The 16168-nt window shown below is 44.4% G+C and overlaps 5 protein-coding genes across 5 annotated transcripts; 4 read left to right on the forward strand and 1 right to left on the reverse strand.

Moving 5' to 3' along the window:
* The first annotated feature begins 142 nt into the window (after positions 1-142).
* On the forward strand, positions 143-2321 carry EDB93DRAFT_1112487 (general amidase). The gene is given in 10 exon segments (XM_041448138.1): positions 143-468; positions 524-683; positions 735-847; positions 903-1045; positions 1103-1476; positions 1522-1568; positions 1624-1926; positions 1963-1965; positions 1979-2117; positions 2187-2321. 10 exon segments carry the CDS (start codon positions 205-207, stop codon positions 2306-2308), a joined length of 1668 nt encoding a protein of 555 aa, XP_041313636.1. The 5' UTR covers positions 143-204; the 3' UTR covers positions 2309-2321.
* Positions 2322-6840: 4519 nt separating this feature from the next.
* EDB93DRAFT_1237159 (uncharacterized protein) lies at positions 6841-10494 on the forward strand (the record flags this gene model as incomplete). The annotated part of the gene is made up of 12 exons (XM_041451391.1): positions 6841-7074; positions 7148-7198; positions 8012-8191; positions 8242-8438; positions 8505-8712; positions 8772-8932; positions 8985-9081; positions 9131-9310; positions 9360-9557; positions 9625-9988; positions 10082-10191; positions 10285-10494. 12 exons carry the CDS (start codon positions 6841-6843, stop codon positions 10492-10494), a joined length of 2190 nt encoding a protein of 729 aa, XP_041313637.1.
* A 548-nt stretch (positions 10495-11042) lies between these two features.
* Positions 11043-11950, reverse strand: EDB93DRAFT_1099330 (uncharacterized protein; the record flags this gene model as incomplete). The annotated part of the gene is made up of 6 exons (XM_041446915.1): positions 11043-11275; positions 11392-11457; positions 11499-11592; positions 11630-11688; positions 11768-11819; positions 11912-11950. 6 exons carry the CDS (start codon positions 11948-11950, stop codon positions 11043-11045), a joined length of 543 nt encoding a protein of 180 aa, XP_041313638.1.
* A 339-nt stretch (positions 11951-12289) lies between these two features.
* EDB93DRAFT_1099331 (uncharacterized protein) lies at positions 12290-14045 on the forward strand (the record flags this gene model as incomplete). Its single annotated transcript, XM_041446916.1, has 6 exons — positions 12290-12350; positions 12390-12421; positions 12473-12835; positions 12889-13148; positions 13194-13336; positions 13822-14045. 6 exons carry the CDS (start codon positions 12290-12292, stop codon positions 14043-14045), a joined length of 1083 nt encoding a protein of 360 aa, XP_041313639.1.
* A 637-nt stretch (positions 14046-14682) lies between these two features.
* EDB93DRAFT_1099332 (uncharacterized protein) lies at positions 14683-15540 on the forward strand (the record flags this gene model as incomplete). The annotated part of the gene is made up of 3 exons (XM_041446917.1): positions 14683-15211; positions 15299-15367; positions 15506-15540. The coding sequence occupies 3 exons, from the start codon at positions 14683-14685 to the stop codon at positions 15538-15540; spliced, it is 633 nt and encodes a 210-aa protein (XP_041313640.1).
* Positions 15541-16168: the final 628 nt, after the last annotated feature.

Raw genomic sequence — 16168 nt, forward strand, 5'->3', positions numbered from 1 at the left:
TGATTGATTGTGTCTGTACATAGTCATATGAATGCGCATGACCTCTTTCATCCACACATCTGACCCTAAAGCCAATCATTCTTACCGCTTTAACAGCCTTATCTCGCTGTTAATATTAGCTACGGACTTCCTTTATCCGTCAGCTGTATGTTTTATCTACTGTGAAGTGTTTGAACTTCGTCTCATCCCTGACTTACTATCAATATGCCGCATTGGACTGCTCTAGCCGCAGAGAAGAAACAGAGGCAGCTCAAGTCCATTCCACAAGAGTGGCTTGTGACTCCGCCTTCACCCTCTACTCTGGATGTGACCGGTTTTCCAGAGTCGTGTGGCCTTCTGAATGCCCGAGAAATTGAGATCACCAATACTTTGGTGGACGTTTTATTGAAGAAACTTGCAAGTGCGGAATGGTCAGCTGTAGAAGTGACCACCGCATTCTCCAAGAGGGCCATTGTTGCCCATCAGCTTGTAAGCCGGGTTGTCAGGCATTTGTTCGATGGTGTGGTATTAACTAGCTCGGGAGGTCAATTGTTTGACGGAAATCTTCATCGATCGTGCACTGGCTCGAGCGGCTGAACTCGATGATTACTTGAAGAACACAGGGAAGGTTGTTGGACCCCTTCACGGGCTGCCCATCTCGCTAAAGGACCAACTGTGCATCAAAGGACTAGAAACCACCATGGGTAAGTCTAATCCTGGCCTAGACCTAACGCCTTGTGATTCACTGGGTTTAGGTTATGTCTCGTGGATCGGGCAGTATGCAGACAAAAATGCAGTGTTGGTCGATATTCTGATTGAGTGCGGAGCCGTGCCATTCGTCCGCACCAACATTCCGCAGACACTTATGGTGAGCGCACCCTGAAAACGAATCCTACTTGTGTATGTGCTAAAAGTATCTTCAGTGGACAGAATCCTTCAATAACGTCTTCGGCCGGACAACTAACCCATACAACGTCTCCCTGACCCCAGGTGGGTCATCAGGAGGAGAGGGTGCATTGATTGCCCTAAAAGGAAGCCCATTGGGAGTCGGTTCTGATATCGGAGGGTATGTCAATAATTTGGAAGTGTCATTGGTAGTAGCCTTCTGACGGCCTTCTAATAGCTCTATTCGTATCCCCTCTGCATTCTGCGGGATATACGGCCTGAGGCCGTCATACGGGCGTGTACCGTACTGTGGTGCTCGCAACTCACTCGAGGGCGAAGACTCAATTCTTTCCGTGTTCGGTCCTATGACAAACAGTCCCTGCGGGCTCAAAGTTTTCATGAAAGCTGTCGTTAACTCTAAACCGTGGCTCCAGGACCCTCTTGCGGTTCGGAAGAAATGGGACGAAGATGAATACGAACTCGCGGACCATGGGTCTGGCAAGAATTTGTGCTTTGCGGTCATGTGGGACGATGGCGTTGTTATTCCCCACCCACCTATCAGGAGGTCTCTGGAAATCACCAAAGCGGCTCTCCAGAAGGCTGGTCACAAAGGTTTTTCTTATTCAATCAGTCTGAACTGTACTCATTGAGTGGCAGTTGTTGACTGGAAACCCATCAAACACAGATTGCTTGGGGAGGTGGCGGTAAGCAGACGTGCTTTTCACTCTGCCTAGCTATTGACCTATTAGCTCCGTGCAGCGGGACATCTGGAACGCCGGTTCTGCCGAGGACTACATGATCACGACCTCCAGCACAGGGGAGCCGGTAATCTCCACGATGGAGCTGGACGATGCACATGCTACAGCGGCATCCTTCCGTCCGCAAAATAGTGGTATCACCGCATACCAGCTCTGGCAAGTGCAGAAGCTGCGTCAGAATATACGGAAAGAATACATAGACCACTGGAACGCAACTGCCTCTGAGACTGGGACAGGACGGGCTGTCGATGCTATCATTTGTCCAGCCGCACCGTTTGCTGCAACTCCCCATGGGAAGAACAGGTGAGTGTGTAATTTCAGAGTGTCGAACTCTCAATGAGACGATGCACAGGTATGCCAACTATACTACCGTTTGGAATGCGCTCGACTATCCCGCTGCGATTTTCCCTGTGACTACTGTCGACCCCACTCTTGATGGGAAGAAACCTCCTCATAGTTTCTATGACGACTTCGATAAGGACATTTACGAAATGTGTAAGTAGTGCCAGCACTGAACGACCGTTCAGTTGATCGGCAATTTTCTGACACCAATAATCATTTCAGATGACCCAGAGAAATTCAAGAACGCTCCTGTTTCTTTGCAACTTGTCGGTCGGACTCTGGAGGAGGAGGCGGTTATAAAAATGACAGAAATTGTAGATGCGGCGCTGGCAGCGGCCAAATAAGCTCGAGATATACTTTTTGACTCGCTTATGGAACAGTGTTTCTACCACAACAGTAAGCCGTGTGAAGCCTATGGGCTAGCCCACAGTCAGTGGCAGTGTTCTAGTAATGGTGAAATACCTGAAATAGAAGGTGGCTCCCATCTGCCGTAGATCAGTCTTATTGATACAATAAGTCTTGCAGGGCCACATCCATGGCAGGGCCCGCTACCTCCATGGTTCGATCCTTACCTTTTTCTAATTGATTAATATAATTACTGAGCTTGCAGTGCAAAGCACTGAGACTGTCATTGTCATACTCCACTAAATGAATGTGCAGAAGGTGTTGCAATGGTTTCATGGTCATTTGCGGTCCGACAATTTTGAGCAAGTGGCATTGCAACTCCTGTTTTTCCAATCGCACATCTTTCGGCAAAAACACACTCTCATTGCACACATGAAGACAACCTTTATTAAATACATGACCAGACATACAGCTACCATCAGTCAAATGTGACATCAACTTCTGCTGTATAACATTACATGACAGACCATCATCATCCTCAAACCCATGTGCTGATGAGAAATCAACCAAACGTTCATGAGATAAACTCTCAAAACCGACAAACAAATTTTGAAGAAAATTAGCTCCATCCAAACCTCAACAATATTTTGTTAATGTGCTCAACACTTGACAAGCATGTGAATCAGCATGAACAGACTGTAAGAATCAGAAGTGCACCAAAATTATCCACTTGCACAATGGAAGCCTCACTTCAGGTCGACTGTGCAATATATCATGGCAAAAAGCATACCAATTGCATCCTAAAACAACCATGGCCTGCAATTTGTCACCAAGAACAAATGGAAAATCAGTACAGAACCAAACATCGCCTACATCCAATGTCACGAGTACTTGAAGAGTTGAAACACACCCTCTGAAGCATGAACAAGAAAGAAGTCAAAACAGACGAGGAAAGTGAGCATTTGAAGATAGATCTCATACCACAGAAACATTTACGCCTTCAATCGTCAATGACATACTTGATGTGGCAGATGAGATCCAAAAAAAACATCAGACATAGACATGGCCTCTGACTCTGAGACCAACCCAAAAAATGAGGTGTTGTCTTCTTAGATAGATGATCTATAGATGAACACCTACAAAATCAAATATCTCCATGGTCAGCGATTCAGACAAATACCAATGACTGATAACGTGGTTGTTTGTGGGTGGCCTGTCAGTATATCCAAGCTACGGTCAGACAAAGGTACTCTACGATATCAGTCTAGAAACACTAGTCAACCCAGTGTTATGGTGTTAACTAAAAGAAACAAAGAAACAGAAACAAAACTAATACTAAGCACAATCACTGGTGCTAAACAGAAATGAGAACTAAGACTAAGCATGATCAATGGTGCTATATTCTAAACTTACTATGAAACAATTGTGCGAAGATGTATTGGTCACTCCCACAGTGCAAATAGGTAGGATCAAAGGTCAAGACTTGTCAAAAGCTTCCGTAGAACTCTTAGCCTAATATTGAATCTGCTGCCAAGGAACTCATGATGAGTATTAAACAGAATCAGAAACAGACATTCTTGGATTTCAATACCAAGTCCCCTATTCAATAGCTAAAGCCTATCTGACAAATGACAATCCTGGCTCAGTATACTACTCAGATGTGTGAGGTCAAGCGGACAATAATCAACTCCTGAAGTCTCCCCACTAAGCTACTCTGAGCCTTTAGCAGACGTAGAGACAACACGAAGAATCAGAGATAAGGCTTGAATGTATTCGCTACAATCAATAGTATGTTAGTATCAGCAGCAATAAAAACACTCAGAATATATTTGCTAGAATCTATAATGTGTTAGTGACATGACAATAAATGAGCACTCAGACTGTTAGCCTTCAATGAGTAGAGAGAGTGAAACAGATCCTGAGCTAAAGAAATAGATCCCAAGCCTAGAGAAAAAGAGATAAAGGAAATAGATCCCAAGCCCTAGAGAAACTGAGATAGAGAGATAGAGACAGAGATCTGCGCACACAAACACAAACACTCAGAAAAACAAGAGATTTCTCAAAACAAATAAGCCAGGCCTTGCAGGTTGTTGAGCACAGTGAGCTCAATGGCTTCTACTGTCTCATCAATGTACCTGACAATGTTGAACAACTCTTCGTGGTTGTTGCTGATGCTGATCACACACAAACCTCACTCGCAATTTTATTAAGGTGATTCTGAGGAATCTGATTGATTACATTTCAGGCCAAAACGGAGGTCCTTATATAGACAAATCTACGTGGCTATGCTAATTTACTCCCGCGTACCCAGGTACATCAATTTTCATTCTCTCACGTATCTAGATATACTGCATTATTTGTCATAGATTATAATACCCATGTGAATTGTATGTAGGTGAACATGATTTGTCAGGCTTAGTCATAGATCAGCTGACTGTGGTAAGAGAACATGGTTTACATAATGTGTTGAAACTTGTTTGTATTTGGTGTTATTTAGAGATGTAGCATATGTCATAAAGCAAAACCGGGTAACACATGTATTTAAAGTTTCCTGGAAGTTCCCACAAACAAACATATGTGGGAAATATTTTTCATGGAAACTTCAGATGCGTGAGAATCTAGCCGAGTCATCTTTGAGTCAAATAACACAAAATTCATTCTATGTAAAATTCCCAAAAATATTCACTAACACCGCATGGTCATGCACCGGACCAGTTTGGTGCAGGTCAGCGTGTGAAAAGAGCACCCGATATATCACTGCAATTTGCAAAATACAATATCCCTGTTATTGAGCAAATTCCACATCCACAAATACCCAGCTACCTAAAGGTAGCGGGAATATCAATGTGTGATATCACCTCCATGCAACATCAAGTCATTGAGTTGTGTCCTACCCACTCCCAGCTTTGAGAATGAGCAACAAAAAGCCCAAAGACTGGTGGTGGGGACAATTTGACACCCACCCAGATTTTCAGAAGAGACACCTTGTGGCCTATGTGTCATGAACTCTGCTGACTCTTGATTCAGTTTCCTTTTTGTAGTTTACCAATACTTAAGATACAGCTCATGCACAAACCACCAACATCACATGTTAAAGAGTGACTATAGCATGATTTTGTGGTGCGTGTCTTGCAATGAGAACTGAAAATAGGAGGAGTGCCACTCTCAGCACTTGAGCTTGAGAGTGTTCACTAAGAGGATCAATTGACAAGGCTGAGCAGACCAAGCTGAAAAGCTTGGGAAGCACTAGCGCTAAGGTACAAATTTCCTTTAGTCCATTAGCATTCTATACTCAAATTTGTACCTTAGTGCAGCTTAGTGATGTTTCAGCCTGGCTTGGCTCAAAAGCTGTGGCTTTGGCCTGGTTTCAGATGGCTTGGGCTTGCAAAAATTTCAGGCCGGTCCAAAGCCACCAGTGACAGCTGGCTGACTTTAACTCGGTGTAGAGATTCGCACTATTGCGGGTCTGCAACACGTTATACTTCAGTGCATACCACCTGGGTTCACAGCACCAACTCACAGCATCATTCCCTAGCCTTTTCCCAGCTATTTCCATATCGGGCGACACTTTCCTGTGTGCGCGACCCTCACACATTGCTCGCTTTCCCATGCTTTCATTGCCCTATCATCCAGGAGCATCCACCCACTGTCCAGCAAGTCTCCCTGGTATGTATTTTCGCTTTTATTCAATATGGCACCATGTCAGAAATTTACTAAAGTGGTTGCAATGATGTGATATTGACACACTGTTTGCATGCCATTGAAATCAATTGAAATGCCTCCTGAAATGATAAGGTAATCTAATGGCTGAGTTTCAATATATTGTAAGTCCTTTGTAACGTGCTTGGGCACATAGATCATCACTTGTTATCAGCGCCTGCAGCACACTCTTTGCGTTCTCGCGCATTCCTTGCTCTATACCCCCACCTCAACTATCTTTGTATACAGCTGTACAATACTGTCAACTACATGGGTCCAGAGCACTCAAAGCACTGTAACTTATGTGACCAGGATATCAAGCCACGAGGATGGACCACCCACTGAAAATCTTGTGAGACGAAGGCAGCCAAAAGACAATGGGATCAGGTGATTGTAGATGCGATTTGGAAGGAGAAAGGTGCGTCTGTTATATCTTTGCCTTGATGTATTGTCGAAGCTGATGTTTAATTGTATCAAAATACAGCATCAGATTCATCATCGAGACTCAACAAACCTCAATCAGCCATTTGTATCCCTGTACCAGGTATGTAGTAGCATTTTATTTTTGTTTTGCTATCTACAGCACTCACAAACTCACAGTTGAAACACAAAATCACGCAGAATTCCTCGATGTGGACTTCAATTATGATGATCCAGTGATTGGTCCAGGTGAGTTGTCGACACTTAATTGTTTTCGTTGATCTCACTAACACTTGGGCCGTGTACCCTATTCAATACAGGCCCTTCTACACTCAATGAACCAGAAGTCAAGGCTGCAGTCCCCACCTTCAATCAAGATGACATCAAGATCGAGTATCATCCAAGTAGTGGCATGGAGGCCAAGGTATACAGCTTCGATAACTTTGAGTGTTGTGCCGCAGACTTCCTGGTCCCTCCACCTGACGGCCAACCTTGGAGTCCATTTAACTCTCGGCTCGAGTTTGAAATTGCTGAGATCATGCTCGAGGTTGGGTTCAACAATCAACAAACTGATCGTCTTATCAAGCTATGTCTATGCTTCGCAATCCCTGGCTCTTTCCTCACTTCACATTTGATGCACACCACTGTAGAAAGCTGATTTCCGCTGGGCTCAGCAGAAATCGTACTACCTAGACAACAAATATTTAGGTAGATCTTAGCACAACCTAGTCTGCTATACTTGCAGAGCAAGTGCATTCGATCCTATGGGGGTAGCTGTTTGGTATTAGTTTCGATAGTTAGTTATCAGTAATAGGAAGATAATCTGAAGCTAAGAACTACTTGTCCGAAGGGAAACTGTCGGGTCCGAAAATATCGGAGTCGGGTTGGGCGTCGGACAGTGAAGGAATGTGTCGGAAGTATGTCGGAATGTTTCGGAGGAAAAGAGTGGATAGATATTTCGCAATACAATTAAGTACTACTAATATCCAATGACTTCCATCCTACTACTGAGTAGGGAAAAGTAAGTAATGCAATAGGTAGGAAGTACTAGATATTAAATAGTGACTATGTAGAAATTCGGACTGCTATAGGCGAGAGTAGTAGCAATATTTCGGGTTCGAAATCCTATGTAATAGGACATGTGGTACTGCGGACCATGAGAAAACATGTAATAACACTGTATACAATGCTTAGCAAGTCAAAAGGAGTAAATGTGCACCTAGTGGGGATAGATGCGACTGGACAGGACATAGGGAGGACTGGTCCGATGCATGGGAATGTCGGGTTGGGATCGGACATGCGTCGGACTGTCAGAAAGTGCGTCGGGTCGGGATCGGACTGTTGGACTCGGGTCAGGGTAGTCGGAAGTGCGTCGGACAAATACTGTTTGACATCAGTATCAAAATAGCTGGTTCTGAGCCCAGCACCGCAACCATTGTTACACCGCCTCTCGAAGTTTGATGGTAACACATTTGTTTCTTTTGTTGATGAGCCTTTCACTGCATGAGATATTTGGGATGTCCAAGTATGTGATGATACTTCGTAGTTTCTATTGTGCCCTTATTTTTTTGTATTACTTGTAGTCGCAACTCCCACCAGGTGGGAAGCCTTTGGCATATATACTCTATGCGGATAAGACAAAACTCTCCTCCTTCAGTACCGCAAAAGATTACCCTGTGTATGCTTGTTTAGCAAATTTACCGACTGCAATTCGAAACGGGCGAGGTGAAGGCGGTGGGTATGTGGTAGGATGGCTGCCAATTGTATGATTGTCTTTAGTGACTCGCTGTTAGTGCTGATGCAGTTAAAATAGGTTAAGGACAAAAAATTGCACTCCGGAAAGCCCAGCTGGGTAGACTTCAAAAACACTGTCTGGCACACGTCATTTGCCAGGATTATTTCCTCGTTAGCGTCAAAATCGCAAACGGACCAGTGGGTCAAATGTCTAGACGGTGTCACACACTGGTTCTTTCTCTGCATCCTCATTCTATCAGCGGATTTCGAAGAACGGTGAGTATTTATTTAGTCATTACAGTTGAATTGTTTTTTCTAATTGCTTAATGGTACCATTACAAGATCTGTTGTGTCACTTACTCGAGGGATAATGAGTCTTTGGCCATGCCCCATTTGTCTAGTTCCTCGCAACGACCTGTGGGATACTTCAAAATCATATCGTTGGCGAACATCAAAAGAGTCGCAAGCAGTCATAAATGCTGCACGTGCGAAAGAAACCTTTGAAGAAAGAGAGGAACTCCTGAAAGAACAAGCACTTTGTTTAATTGAGGTGAGCAAATATTTCTGCATGTCAATATCAAAGATGTCAATGATTCATTGTCTTATTAGAATGCATTCTGGGCAGTAGCATTCACCTGCATGCATCGAGCATTGTCACATGACTGTTGTCATTTCAATCACGGCGGACTCTGGTCATGCCATCTCTGGGTTGAACTGCAGAAATATGTTGTAACTCTCGGAAGGGCACAAGTATTGCAAGTTGACAATCGGTTTGTTCTTTTTGACTTGTCCTTTATCTGATGCTCAATATTGATGTGTTAGATTCAAAGATTTTCCACACTGGCGAAATCTCAGGCACCCAAACCAGGTCATTGGTGTCACATTTACAGACAGCTCCATTCACGAGGATATTTCTAAGGTTTGTAAACTCATGTGGTTGCCCTGGCCACTAACTTTTTCTCTTTCAGATGATAATTTATGCCACGCATGATGTCTTGACTGAGACTGATTCTCTGCTCGGTTATTTTCTCTTATGGTGTGTATGCCTTTACCTCGAGATGGATATGTACGCTGCTCTGGAGGTTCACATGGCCAATACAATCGAGGAGGGGAGACATACGGTTCAAGCGTTCACAGCACTCATGAAAGTATGTACATTGTAGTTAGTTGATAACCCCTACCTTGACACATCAGCAGCAATACATGACACAAACCGCCGATGACAATGTGAAGAATTGGAACTTTCCCAAACTGCACATGACAATACATATATTCGATGACATCCAGGCTAAAGGTGCCACATGCAACTACAACACCAAACCGAACAAGCAAATGCACAGGCCCTTGAAGGATTGGTACCTGAACCGGACTAACTTCAAAAATGTTGCGGAGCAGGTAAGCATCAATGACATTTGTGATTCCCTACTAAAATCTTGTGCTATTTTATTTACATAATAATCAGATCCTTTGCATTGACCATTGGTTACTTGTAGCTGATGACATTGGTCGATGTATTTCAGACTTTGACAAATATTTGCAGCAGAAATCAGACTCGGATGGTGAGGAAGATGATGCATTGGATGATAAAAACACTGACATTGGTCCAGGCGCAGATAGTATCAGTACTTTAGCGTCACAACATGTGAGAATGGGATCTCGACAAGCACCACAGACCTTCTGTTCCATCGAGAATGCGCACAAGACCCAAGTTGAATTCACCAACTTCCGCATCAAGTTGAATGCATTCTTAAATACTTTTCTACCCGCCTGCAATATTCTGCTGCCAAATGGAAGAAGAATCCACTTACAATCAGATGATACTGTAGGTGAATTCAATCCAGCCTTGTGTTATTACTATACTGATTTGAAACAGGTTACCGAATATTGATTCTTATGTGTCAACTATGAATCCCTGGTAGACTGGAAACTATATACCGACTATCTTCGGTGTAACCCTCGGTTCTTCAACATGCCGCATTTTGACTGGGTCTTCATCCGGACACAGAACAGCGTCATCCTTGGATGCTTAGTATTCCTTTTTCAATGCGCCATTGGGAATGACATACTTTCCCTTGCTCTCATCCATCCCTTTGACACTCCGACAGGGCCATGACCTCGACAGGACAAGCAACTTAACCTTTTGAGAGTTCATGCACAACTGCACGCAAAGGCCGAGTTCTTCTCGGTACAATCGATCATTTGTGGGGCCCTCCTAGTACAGGATTCAGGTGGAAACCCCCTTAATTACTTTGTTGTTGACACCATTGACACAGACATGTTTCTTCGTGTAAGGGAGATGCATCAGCAGGCAGGTCATCCAGTGCGCATCTGACCAATTCCACTTTCAGGTAAGTCTTTCGTCTCTTTGACCTCAAGGCGCTCTGCTAATACATTCCTCAGTAATAGACTAGTCAAACTTGTTTCTATGTAGTATGCCATGATTTGAACATTTGTTTGCATTTATTTTTGCCAAGCTGTTCAGTCTATCTTCACGTCTTTGCTTCTACCACCTGTCTCTGAATCACCCACCTCTCAAGTGCTTCAATGCCGACATTTGAAAACTAACCATGCACACTTCTCACACCAGATCAAGGTGCAAGTGTGGCAATATTGACAACATCGAGGACGACAGACCACCTCTGCATGTCTCACGGGCTGAAGACACCCAGTCTGAACATGGCCATGTGCCAAGTTGACGAGTGTCTGGCTTGACAGATGGCTTGGCCCGGTTACCTGAGATGGTGCAAGGAGGTCAAAAATCCTGTGTGCACTATTGACTTTGTGTAGTGATCCAAGTTTGATCTTGTTCTGTGAGTCGCGAATCCAAATTATCAGTGGTTGCCTACCTCGCTCTCATCTGCATTCTCAAAAACCCGACTCCTACATCCCTTTCGCATCACCATCACCAACAATAACCACAGCTGCTGTCATAATAACTGAAAGGTTCAACAGCAAGACAATGGTTAGGACCCTCATAGAGGCAACCTCGGATGCAGGATTCTCAAGAGGAGCCACCCAAGGATGAACAGTCTTGGGAACATGGGCCCGGATGGCAAGCATGTGGCGATTGGGATGGAGAAGGAGAGAGATAAGGAGCGGGAGAGAGAGCAGCACTGAAATGACGATGACAATGACTTGAATAAGTGCATTGTGTTTGATATTGTGCTATCTCTCTCATTCTCATATTGTTTTGTTCACAACTGGCAGAGATAGGAGTTCCATCCCTTACCTGCCAACCCTGCCCACACCTCCCTTGTTGAACCGAAAACAGTACCACCCTCCAGATCACCATCACCTGTGGGGACACGATCACACTCTCGCTCTCCTGAATCTTACTACTCTCATATGTCTTTATGAGGTTGTTCACACTTGTCCTTATTCCCAAGATCACAACAACATAGTTATAGTCCTGGCAGTTCACCAACCACAACTTCAATCAATGATATATCACTATCTATATCACAAACCACCATCCAACAACCACGTGGTGGCCCTCTCCCCATAATGAGAGACTCTGAATTGCGGCCTGATGGAAAAATGAGAACAGATGAAAAGCAGGGCAATGTAAGAATACTCAGTACAACCCCAGATAGGCACTGATTAACTTGTAGTAACGTTGACATTTCTCGCCAGCTGCTGAGCAAATGCCTCCTCCAGCTAAGGTTCCGCAAACGTCTACAAAATATCATCTAGTCAATTCTCCCATCAGCTGCCATCCATCATCCGCTGGGCTGCTGCGCCACCCCTACCCCCCCTCCTAGCATTATCGTCACCAAGAATGACACCATGTCCGATTCTTCCTGAAGAGCAGGTATGTCACTTGGCTATTGAGTCACTCTATTAAACTCAACTTAAACTCAAATCTGATCATGCACAGCAGTTACACATGTTCTATTACTCAAGTCTAAGCATCTGTTATGAGTTTTGCACCACATTGGTGCACAATTGACTAATCTCTTGCACTGACATGTAAAACAGCATGTAGCAATTTTATGTCTGACACCGCCAAGGTACTGGGCAGTGCAGGCACTTTATAATGTGTGGTACTAGGTGAGTAATTTCTGTCATCTCCTGCCCTTCGAACAAAATCTCAATTGGTATCCCCAAAACAGCTTCATCAAACCGTCATGTCACATGTTTCGCGGCCCAGCGCAGCAGATTCTTCTGAATCTGATAGCGAATGGGATGGTCAGAACACTGCTGATGCTGATCATATCTCTATCCCAGGTCCTGGTGCATCTAAAGGAGAACTCCTCAAGGTAAGATGTATGCGCAATTCTGAGCATTTCCTGACTCGCATATCCACTCAGACGCTCAAAATGCTGCAAGTTCAAATGCAAAAGCTTCAAGAAGAGAATAGGACAATAAAAGAGGAAAACAAGACTTTGAACGCAGAGAAACCCAAGCGAAAATGGTGCATGAATGCTCATGACGAGCTCAGTGTTCATGAGGAGACCATCTCTATCTATGCTTGCAAGTATGGCATGATGATTGAGATGTTTTCCAGTAGCGACCTCCTCAATAAGCGCCTTCCAGACTCGCCAACTCCATTTGACAGCACTGACCGATATGCGACTGCATCTACTCAAGAGTCAGCATTTCTGGATGAGCTCTATCGTCACTTCCCCGAGTCGTTACACAAAGTGATGGAAAGTTCATACTTTAGCGATCTTGTAAGTGAACTCTCATTCCTGGACTTCTGCATGATATAATATGATTATTGTAGGTGATGAAATCCATCCCGGATGCTCATGCTAACGAGATCAAGAAACTCCAGGGTGTTGCTGGCGACATTTTCGACCTCCCTTCAAAGTACTTCACCAACACTAGCTACGACAGAGCTAATGTCCCTGAGATCCAACGACTCCTTGGGGTCACGTCTTCGACAAACCTGGCATACAAAACATTCCCTCTGGTGCTATTCCCAGAGTTGAAAGAGGACCGATCACTCAAGCTGTCTTCGGAAACTGGCTTCTGTTGGCACAAGTAAGTCTAGTGGTGCTCTCTGATTTGGCTGTCTGTCTCACCAAGAACATCCTCAGATTCTGAAAGCTTTGTTGCGTGGTATCACATCCCTCCATCACACTTCCAGTGGCAGAGGCGCACATACCAACTCCATGAAATGGAGCATTTGGCAAGTCACGCTGGGTTGCATCACTTGGGCCACAGTTCTTGTAAGCTACCCATATCATCTAAGTTCAATTGGCAGTCATGCTCACACACTGCTGCAGGCAATATTCTTACTGTCTCCTGACACTGAATTCTCAAGCATGGGCATTGGCAAGAGGTCAACAATTAGCTACAAGGATTTATTTTTCACATATAAGAAAGTTCTAGTGACCAAGTGGAAGACGAAGCACATTGTACAGATTGTAACTAATATCAACCACTACATCTTCAAAGCTGCATGACCTTCGGCCTTGGATTCTGCTGTACATGAAGATTTCACGAACACCATTGATTGCACACTTGCGGCGCTTGACATGGAAAGTTCGGACGATGGAACGGAAACTGCGGCAGATGTAACAGGTCCAGGAACTCCCACAGCCACTGCCTTGGAGAGACATGTCAATGCTCTGGCATCTGAATCAATCTCGCAGCCTATCCTCTCCACACAGCAGCGGCACACTATAGAAGCTCCCATTTGTTGACAATGTAGCCACCAACAACAGCACTGCCGCAGATTTGGAGGATGCGGCTGCTGCAATACCTCAGGCTGATGAGGTGGGAGCTGCAGTCATCAGCTCATCAGGCGAGGTACTCCAGGAGGCGGCAGATGATCTGAGCAGTACTAGAGGGAGGTCCAAGAAGTCGAAAAGAGGGAGGAAGGTGACCACACCAGCGATGGCTACCAATCGTACCATTTGGCAGGCTCACAAATAGTCTTATGAATGGATCCTGCACCTACTCGTTGTATTAGCCCATCGATTTACTTTGCTGTACTTACTTGGACTCTGAATCATACTGTAACATTAGATTATGCAACTCCTTGGAATTGACAGAGTTATCGGTTCCAGGATTCAGAATCTTACAGTGATATTAGGACATGCACAGTGCTGCTGCGGAATCAGTGGGAGTGCAAAGTATTGCTATTACATAATAACTTGATGTAAACAAGGTCAAATATCATTTCAACATGTGGCTTAGCATTTACATTGACTTTCTTTCTTTTTGAACCTCGTCTTATGCGCTGTATTATTATTAATAAGTCAGCCGCTTTGACATATCTCCCATCTCTCTTTCGTGAGCCCACAACCAGTCAAAATCCTCCTCCGTCCAAATGGATTCAGTCCAGTTGCTGTGCTGTTAGTTCTGGTGCATGCCTTCTCTTTTTTGTTTCCTTAAAGTCCTCCCTTTCCATCACACACTTTTATTTCTGTTTTCATCATTTCGTTTGTAGTTTTTTCATTTCAAAGTGCTATGCTAATTGTTATCTTCCCAGCCGTCTTCTGACACATCGTCTCCTTCCACCCGGCCCTCTAATCCACCCTCACATCACCCCAGCAACCCTCTGTCCCTCATGTCCCTCCTCCCCATCAACCTGGACCAGCAGGCAGTTTACCACGATGGCAGGAACCCCACCCTTTGGTGTTCTATTGGTGTTCTTTACTTCCAAATCAACCAATTCCGTGATGCCCTTGATGCATACTCCCGTGCCATCCACATCAACCCTTATATTTCCGAGGTCTGGTTTGACTTGGGCAGCCTTCACGAGAGCTGCAACAACCAAATCTCAGATGCCATTGATGCTTATGCTCGTGCCAGTGAACTTGACCCTGGAAACCATGTCATTTTGCAGTGTCTCCAGCTGCTCAAGAATGCTCAAGCCACTGGTGGTCAGCTACCTGCTGCACCAGGTCCTCAGGATGTGCACCCAACTGCTTATGCCAGCACCGTGGTTCCTCCTCCAGGACTCACTGGTCCTCCTCCTGCTACAATCGACGTCCACTCGTCTCCCAATCTTCCAGCCTCAGTCAAGCAGCTTGAATATGGCCATACCCTTTCTGACTACAACATTCAGACCGCCCTCGTCTTCCCCCTTGCCAATGGTGTCTCTCATCTTCACTGGCAAGCAGCTCAAACACAGCCATACCCTTTCTGACTACAGCATTCAGACTGCCCTTGTAGTAATGCAGCTGATGCTGACCCCCATGACCTCCAAACCCCAATGCCGGGTAACTATTTCCTGGTCTCCCTCCCTGGTGGTAAGTCATTTTTTTTTAGCTCCTCGATATCCTTCTGGTTCTGATTGTCAGTATAGCCAGAAACATATTGCTATCGATATTATTGCCATGGCCGTATTTACAAGACCTAATTGTTATAGATAAAAATTTGTACCATAGGCTTGCAATCTAATAGAAAATTTTCAATGCTCTGATCATGATTGTTATGTGTTGCAATGCCTGACAATGAGCTTGAAAATGATGCTTGCAACAGCCATTTAAATGGGACAAAATTGGAGGTTTGAAAGATTAATTCCATTTAAATAAAACTACAATTGCATTCCAATTCCATCACAATTCCGTTGCAATTTGGTTGCAGTCACCCTGAAATCATGTTTCTATCATAGCAACCTATTTAAAGACACTCGCTGCATTTGAAAGTTGAAATTGGTTGCAAGCCGTTGAAATACAAATAAGAAAGTTCTGACACATATTAGAGCATGGACCCTGACTTACATACCTTATTACATACATTATCTCACACTTGGCTCACTTAGCGAGACACATATATAGGTCCGCATTTTTCACCCTTTACCAATTATTACACCACTCCTTACCTTAGTGGAGTTCCCTCATGATGTCCATAGCCAGATTTAGAATTTATTAGCAGTCTTTTGTTTTCATTGAGCCCTCGTTTATTGCTCATTGCATTTCACATTTTCACTATTTTGCATTTTGCATTCCTGCGCCTCGCGCGCATGTTGCTCGCTTCACACAGCCGCTGCATGACTGTGGATTTGTCTTCTTTGCTTCCCCTTGGATCGAACACACTTGTACCTGCAA

This window comes from Suillus bovinus, assembly GCF_016758785.1.
Source record: "Suillus bovinus strain UH-Sbo-P2 chromosome Unknown EDB93scaffold_1, whole genome shotgun sequence".
Lineage (NCBI taxonomy): Eukaryota > Fungi > Basidiomycota > Agaricomycetes > Boletales > Suillaceae > Suillus > Suillus bovinus.

Bases quoted from the DNA above. Each gene is read 5' to 3' on its own strand.
- EDB93DRAFT_1112487 (XM_041448138.1), top strand. From the start codon at position 205: ATGCCGCATTGGACTGCTCTAGCCGCAGAGAAGAAACAGAGGCAGCTC. The intron at 684-734 runs GTAAGTCTAATC...CACTGGGTTTAG, and splicing joins AGGACTAGAAACCACCATGG to GTTATGTCTCGTGGATCGGG. The intron at 1,046-1,102 runs GTATGTCAATAA...GCCTTCTAATAG, and splicing joins GTCGGTTCTGATATCGGAGG to CTCTATTCGTATCCCCTCTG.